The sequence below is a fragment of the Pongo pygmaeus genome, chromosome 9 (genome assembly GCF_028885625.2).
Source record: "Pongo pygmaeus isolate AG05252 chromosome 9, NHGRI_mPonPyg2-v2.0_pri, whole genome shotgun sequence".
Lineage (NCBI taxonomy): Eukaryota > Metazoa > Chordata > Mammalia > Primates > Hominidae > Pongo > Pongo pygmaeus.
The window spans coordinates 2,279,179-2,286,915 of record NC_072382.2 but is presented as its reverse complement, the minus strand read 5'-3'; the positions used below and the strand labels follow the sequence as shown (position 1 = coordinate 2,286,915).

Genomic DNA, 7,737 nt, shown 5'->3' with positions numbered 1-7,737 from the left:
GCCCGGACATGATCTAGCTGGGCTGGATGCTGGGTAAGGCCCCCCACTTCCAGGCGGTGCACAGACAGAAGCAGCAAACTGAGAACCCAGGAGACCAGGGCAGAGGCAGGGGCAGTGTGTAAGGCAAGATGGGGACCTGGCTGGAGAAGTGGCTGGGCTGACATACAGCAGAAGACAGGGGAGAGGAAGGACAGCACCCACACTGCTGACCTGGTGTTCTCTGCGGAGGGGATCTTTCCTTAGAAGAAAGGAGGCCGAGTTCAACCTGCAACAAGTTGAGTTTGAGGAGCTGCAGGAGGATGGGGGTCGGCCCAGGTGTCACGTGGACATACCAGTCCTCTGGAGCAGCTGTCAGCAGACTGAGGCCCACGGGCCAGATCCAGCCCCTGGCCTGCTTTTATATTGCCCAAAAGCTAGGAATTTTCTTTAAATTCTTAAGTGGTTAAAAAATTAAAATCCATACCCATTAGTGATCATCAAAAAACTATTATCACCTCTGCCAGCCTGGGCAACATAGTCAGACTCCATCTCTACAAAAGATAAAAATTTGTCCAGGCATGGTGGCACGTATCTATAGTCTGAGCTACTCAGGAGGCTGAAACTAGAGAATGGCTGGAACTCGGGAGGCAGAAGTTGCAGTGAGCCAAGATTGCGCCACCGCACTCCAGCCTGGGAGACAGAGCGAGACTCCATCTCAAAAACAAACAAAAACAAAACAAAACAAACCCAGAAAGCACCAAGTGTCGGTGGGGATGTGGAGACATTAGAACCTCGTGTGCAGCGGGAATGTACTGTGGGCAGCCACTGTGGAAAACAACATGGTGGTTCCTCAAAAGGTTAAACAGAGGTTTGCCATATAACCCGGCAACTCCACTTCTCGGTCTATCCCCAAAAGAATTGAAAGCAGGGTCTCAAAGAGGTATTTGTACCCCCGTGTCCATAGTAGCATCATTGACAATAGCCCAAGGGTAGAAGCCACCCAAGTATCCACTGACGGAGGAACGGATCAATACCGTGGTCTACCTATACAGTGGAATAGTATTCACCCATAAAAAGGGAGGAAATCCTTATGCAGGCTACAATATGGATGAAGGTCAAGGGCATCAGCATCAGTGTAAGAAGCCAGTCCACAAAAACACAGATGCTGTAGGATTCCACTTACATGAGGTCTCCAGAGCAGTCAAATCTATAGAGACAGAGAGTGGATGGTGGGTGCCAGGGGCTGGGGGAAGGGTCATGGGAAGCTGGTGTTTAATGGGGACAGACTTTCGGTTTGGGAAAATGAGAAACTTTTGGAGATGGATGGTGATGATGATTGCACAGCCCCATGAATATACTTAATTCCACGGAACCGTGCACTTACAAATGGTTAAGAAGGTCCATTTTATGTCACGTGTATTGAACCACAGTCTGAAAATTCGGAGTATTTTGTAACAGTGAGTGTGACCTGGACTTCATGTTTCAGTGACCAGGAAGCAAGTTTCATTATTTCTTCCCTGCCCATGCCTGCATTTGCTCCCCAAGGCAGAGGACTCGTGGCAGAGACATGTGACCGGCAAGGCCGAAAATATTTACCATGTGTTCCGTTGCAGAAAAAGTTTGCCTACCCCTGTTCAAGAGCTCAGGAATGAAGAGCCGGAGGTAGGTAGAGCCTGGGAGAGGTGCCAGGGTGCCCAGGCAAAGGCCTCATGAGGCCGCAGGCTTATGTTCGAAGGTCTTCTAACTGCTTTATTAAGATACAGTTCACATTCCACAAAGTGTACATTTCAATGGTTTTTTTGTGTGTTGTACAGAGCTGTGAAGCCAACAGGACAGGCCATGTTAGAACATTCTCATCCTCTGGGAAAGAAACCATGTACCCTTTCACTGTCACCCCCATCCCTCTGTTGTCACTCCCCAGCCCCTGGCAACCGTGAATCTCCTTTCCGTCTCTGTGAATTTAACCACTCCGCACATCTCATAGACTGAGAGTCACACGCTACGTGGTCCTCGGTGTCTGGTTTCGTTCACGTGGCCTCATGTTCTCGAGGTTCACCGGCTTCGTCTCTTTTTAGGGCAGAGTAATCTTCCATTATTCTAGACCACGTTTTGTTTATCCACTCATCTGTTGATGGACATGTGGCTATTTTGAATCGTGCTGATGGAAACATTCATGTGGGCACCGTGCTTACCAAGGCTGTGTTCTCAGGATGGAGTGAGAGGCCAAGAGTTCCAGAGAAGACGGCCCAGATAGCGTGGAGACCCACCAGTCCAGGAGACAGCATGCTTCCCAATTAAGGGGGGTGCTGCAGTGTCAAATGCTGCACAGCCAGTGGCACCCAGGAATGAAGGAGGGGCCGAGGCAGGGAGAGACACAGGTCCCTAGGGAATTATTTTTAAGCTAGGCTTTGGGGGCAGACGGGGTTTCCACAGTGGTGGGAGGACCAGATTGGGAAGAGGATGAAGACAGAGAGAGGTGTGGGTGGTGGTGGGGGACTGGCCTGGACATGGCACAGCAGACGCAGGTGGGTGCAGGACTGTGCCTGAGGGCAGGGTAGCAAGAAGCCATGCCTGGGCAGTGAGAGGCTTCAGTTTTTAGACAGGAAGTTTTGGGGTGATCTGAAGAGGCCTTGCAGGTCCTGCTCCGGAGATCTTACCAGCTGTGGGCGAAAACCGGGTAGAGAGAAACCAGCCGCTGTACCCCTCGCCCCTGTTGACCCCAGGGTGTATGCAGCCACACCCAGAGCAGCAGAGGGCCCACCCATCAAGCCACAGAATCCTGAGAAATAATAAATCGTTGTTCAGACCGCTAAAATCCTGGTGGCTCCTTACACGGCAACAGATGACCGAGGGGCTCCCAGCCCAGGAGGTGGAAGTCCAGCAGGGATTTCCAAGGCCTAGTTTGCAGGGCTCCAGGATCGTTCCTAGATCCTGGTCTTGCAGCCTTGACAAGGGGAAGGAGGGAGGCAGCAGAAGGAGGGCAGAACAATCCATGCCAGGCTGTGATTTGCCAAGTGACCGTCTGGGAAGAATGGGCTCTCAGACCAGGGACAGGGAGCAGAGGCAAGCCCGCATCTGCCCTGGTTGGAGAACCTGGATTCAGACCCAGGGTCCCGATTTCTGCCTGGATCGCTCCACTGGGCGGGGGAGTGACTGTGGACACATGCAGGGTTCTCTCCAAGTCGGCTTCCTCATCCGCCAAATAGAGACTGCAGACCACCAGCTCCCAGGTAGGTGCTACTCTTCCGGCCCCTCCCCAAGGCAGGAGGGCCAGGCGTGCTCGGGACACAGGTGTGTTGGGGCCCAGGTGGGCCAGCCAGCAGCATCCTGCAGGGTAATGGGAGCAGGTGGGCACCCCGAGGCTGGCAGTAAACACTGGCTATCTGCCCCCAGGCTCCCAGGAGGGGTCCTGGGCCTCACCTCCTCCAGCCGGAACAGGAAAGCAGCTCCAGGCAGCTGGGTCCACAAAAATCTCCGTTCCCTGAGGTCTCAGAGGCAGTGGCCCGGGAGCATCTGGTCATCTTCGGGAAAAACCGGCTTGACAAAGGCTCCCCCGAGGGCACGCGTTTCCCGGACAGTGAGGCAGGACCTAAACTCTTCCGTTAACACTACATTTTTCGCATTTCTGCAGTGCTTGCACTCTCAGACCCCACCATTTCCCCGCATCTCTTAGGGAGAAGCTTTCGACGTCCCACCTCCCCTGGAAGGGTGCTGATCCCAGAGACCTTTCCGCCAATGGCCCAATCTCAGTGCCCTCAGGGGAGAGGTGGGTGCAGAAAAACAGCCTGGGTCACAGAAAGAGGAGCGAGGGCTGTGAGATCCCGGAGGCACCGACGGGAAGCGCGACGGAGAGCAGGAGGGCAGGATGGGGTGGAGGTGGCGGATACTGCAGACGGAGGGAGCCACGGTGGGGGAGGGCGTGGACCTGACCGCGGTCCTGGCACAAGGCGGTCGGGTGCAGACGTCCAGGCCCTCCGGGTTAAGGTGTCGCCCAGAGCCCTCAGGCCCCGGGCGCACGGAAACCACAGGCAGGGTGCGCGTGGAGGGACGGGGAAAGCGGGGCGAGTTGGGGAAGGCGCCCCGGGAACCTGAACCTCCCACCCCGCCTCGGTCTCAAACACTCCTTAAGCCCCGCCCCGCCCCAGGTAAAGCGCAGTCCACCCCCATTCCCAGTAGATTAACGCACAGGTGGGGGCGCGCTCGGGACATAGCTGCGCTAGGGGACAGCGCGCCCAGCCCAGTCGCGGGGGCGAGGAGCAGGGCGGGGCCCAGCAGGCACCCAGCTTTGTTAGCGATGCTCCCCGTGAGCCACGCGCCACGCGTACGCGCTTCCTCAGTGGGGCCGGGCGTGGGGCCGCGCCCTGCGCGATTGGCCAAACGGGTGGCCCACGATTGGCTGAGACCCTGGCCCCCGCCTCCTCGGCCCCAGGAGGGCGGGGCGTGGGTGTGGGCTGCGCGGCGCGTGCTGCCCCCGGGGATCTTGCGCGCCTCCCGGACAGCCGTGTTGTCGCCAGGGCCACGCCTTCCCTCCCACAGCGCGCGCTGCGCGTGCGAAGGTCTGGCGGCTCTTGGGACTTGCGGGGCTTCGCGCGGGGTTAGGGTGGGGGTACGGGAAGGCTCAACCCAGGACCTGCGTACCTTGCTTTGGGGGCGCACTGAGCACCTGCCGGGAGCAGAGGGCGCACCGGGAACCCGCAGATTTCGCCAGTTGGGCGCACCGGGGATCTGTGGACTGCGCCCTGGGGATGGGCTAGGGGGACATGCGCACGCTTTGGGCTTTACAGAATGTGATCGCGCGAGGGGGAGGGCGAAGCGTGGCAGGAGGGCGAGGCGAAGAAAGGAGGGCGAGGCGAAGGAAGGAGGGCGTGAGAAAGGCGACGGCGGCGGCGCGGAGGAGGGTTATCTATACATTTAAAAACGAGCCGCCTGCGCCGCGCCTGCGGAGACCAGGGAGAGTCCGGCCGCACGCGCGGGACACGAGCGTCCCACGCTCCCTGGCGCGTACGGCCTGCCACCACCAGGCCTCCTGTCCCCGGGCTCCAGACGACCTAGGACGCGTGCCCTGGGGAGTTGCCCGGCGGCGCCGTGCCAGAAGCCCCCTTGGGGCGCCACCTTTTTCCCCATCGCCTCCGGTTCCTCTGCCTGCACCTTCCTGCGGCGCGCCGGGACCCGAAGAAGGCGGGTGGATGCAGGCGCGATGGACGGCGGCGCACTGCCCAGGTCCGCGCCCCCTGCGCCGCGCGTCCCTGTCGGCTGCGCTGCCCGGCGGAGACCCGCGTCCCCGGAACTGTTGCGCTGCAGCCGGCGGCGGCGACCGGCCACCGCAGAGACCGGAGGCGGCGCAGCGGCCGTAGCGCGGCGCAATGAGCGCGAGCGCAACCGCGTGAAGCTGGTGAACTTGGGCTTCCAGGCGCTGCGGCAGCACGTGCCGCACGGAGGCGCCAGCAAGAAGCTGAGCAAGGTGGAGACGCTGCGCTCGGCCGTGGAGTACATCCGCGCGCTGCAGCGCCTGCTGGCCGAGCACGACGCCGTGCGCAACGCGCTGGCGGGAGGGCTGAGGCCGCAGGCCGTGCGGCCGTCTGCGCCCCGCGGACCGCCTGGGACCACCCCGGTCGCCGCCTCGCCCTCCCGCGCTTCTTCGTCCCCGGGCCGCGGGGGCAGCTCGGAGCCCGGCTCCCCGCGTTCCGCCTACTCGTCGGACGACAGCGGCTGCGAAGGCGCGCTGAGTCCCGCGGAGCGCGAGCTACTCGACTTCTCCAGCTGGTTAGGGGGCTACTGAGCGCCCTCGACCTATGAGGTAACAGCCGGGAGGCAGGGAGGAGGGAGGGCCGGGGGCCAGGGTGGAGGGACGGGGTGGGCAGGCCCGGCGGGTCGCGCCCCCAGGAGCCCGCGGAGCCGAGCGCCAGGCCCGAGCGATGGCTTCGATTTCGCTCACTCTTCATTTCCCCCAAACTTTTTCAAGCCTGTGCAAGACCGGCGTTTGTTTGTCCGGGATTGCAAAACTTCCCCTCGCGGCTCAGCCGCCGACGAGGGAGGGGTGGACGAGGGGAGGGGAGCGGCCGTCGGGCCGTTGAGGTCTCGAGTGCTGGCGGATCCTGGGGCAGATTGGGGTGCTGGAGGCGGGGTGACTTTGCATTGCAAATCGCGCTCCCGGGCCGGGGCGGCAGAAATGAGTCGGCGGGCGCGGAGCCCTGACTCACCGCGGCTCCGAGCGCCCGCCCCGCCCCCTCCCTGTCTCAGACCGAGTCGCGGCACCCACGGACTCAAGACTCCAAAACCAACCGAGCAAACGAAACTGCCGACTTCGCTTGGGGGAGGTGGGGGCAGGGCCGGCCCGGGCGGGGTCTGCTCCGGGCCCGCGCCCACGTTGACGCGCGTTCAGTTCCCCACCTTCCCCCCGCAGACTCAGCCCCGGAAGCCGAGCGAGCGGCCGGCGCGCTCATCGCCGGGGAGCCCGCCAGGTGGACCGGCCCGCGCTCCGCCCCCAGCGAGCCGGGGACCCACCCACCACCCCCCGCACCGCCGACGCCGCCTCGTTCGTCCGGCCCAGCCTGACCAATGACCCGGTGGAAACGGGCTTGGAGCTGGCCCCATGAGGGCTGGCGGCTTCCTCCGACGCCGTCCCTCCCCACAGCTTCTCGACTGCAGTGGGTCGGGGGGCACCAACACTTGGAGATTTTTCCGGAGGGGAGAGGATTTTCTAAGGGCACAGAGAATCCATTTTCTACACATTAACTTGAGCTGCTAGAGGGACACTGCTGGCAAACGGAGACCTATTTTTGTACAAAGAACCCTTGACCTGGGGCATAATAAAGATGATCTGGACCCCTGCCCCTACTATCTGGAGTTTTCCGTGCTGGCCAAGATCTGGACACGAGCAGCCCCTCAGGGGCGGGGTCCCTGGCGTGAGTCCCCCGTGACAGCCCACCCTGGGGTTGGTTTGTGGGCACTGCTGCTCTGCTAGGGAGAAGCCTGTGTGGGGCACACCTCTTTAAGGGAGCGTGAACTTTATAAATAAATCAGTTCTGTTTACCAGTGGCTCCTATCACCTACACATCCCAGGTGACGGCCAGACTTCTGTGGTCACTACTCCCCAAACCCTGCTGCCTTCTCCGTAGGGTGGGTCTGGGTGAGATCTGGAGTCCAGCCAGGCCGTTGATAGCGGAGCCATCGGACACCTTGTGAGGCTGGGGGCGTCCTCCAGGAGGTGGTGGGCTGGTGGGTTGTCCAGGCAGGGCTACTTGCTGGCTTGGAAGCTGCAGGCTGGGCCTGCTGACCCATCCCGAGGGCTGGAGCAAGTGCTGGGTGTGGGGCTAGGCTGAGGTGGTCTGACCAGAGAGCACCGGCTGTGGGGCTGAGGGCATGGGCTCCTGTGAAGGCCACCACGCTCAGATCTCCACTAACGTGGCAGCTGGGCAGCCCAGGGCAAGTGGCTTAACTTGCAAATGGGTTTGACCAGACCCACCTCAGCGGCCTCTGGGAGGAGTTAGTGAGAAGTGCTTTGGGTTTTGCCCGCACTGGGGAGGCCCTACAGGCCTCTGCTCACCTGAATTCTAAGAGCGGCTCTTGAAAGGAACAAGGAAGGCTTGGAAGCTTTGCGCCAGGCTCCCCCCAGCCGGAGAGCTGGCACCAGGATATTACACAGCTATACCTTTGACTCAGGGCCTAGGAGGCTTTGATGTCTCCCTGTACCGAAAGCTGCCTTTTAGTGTCCTGGTGGGGGAGGGGTTGTGGGGCTCCCCCGGTTTCTTTAGGGTG

The 7,737-nt window shown here is 60.9% G+C and overlaps 1 protein-coding gene across 1 annotated transcript; it reads left to right on the top strand.

Moving 5' to 3' along the window:
- Nucleotides 1-4,477: 4,477 nt before the first annotated feature.
- Nucleotides 4,478-7,011, top strand: ASCL2 (achaete-scute family bHLH transcription factor 2). Its single transcript, XM_054441332.2, has 2 exons — nucleotides 4,478-5,776; nucleotides 6,383-7,011. The coding sequence occupies exon 1, from the start codon at nucleotides 5,177-5,179 to the stop codon at nucleotides 5,756-5,758; it is 582 nt and encodes a 193-aa protein (XP_054297307.1). The 5' UTR covers nucleotides 4,478-5,176; the 3' UTR covers nucleotides 5,759-5,776; nucleotides 6,383-7,011.
- The last annotated feature ends 726 nt before the right edge of the window (nucleotides 7,012-7,737 follow it).

What these genes read in the sequence shown, in the direction of transcription:
- ASCL2 (XM_054441332.2), top strand. Translation starts at nt 5,177, where the DNA reads ATGGACGGCGGCGCACTGCCCAGGTCCGCGCCCCCTGCGCCGCGCGTC.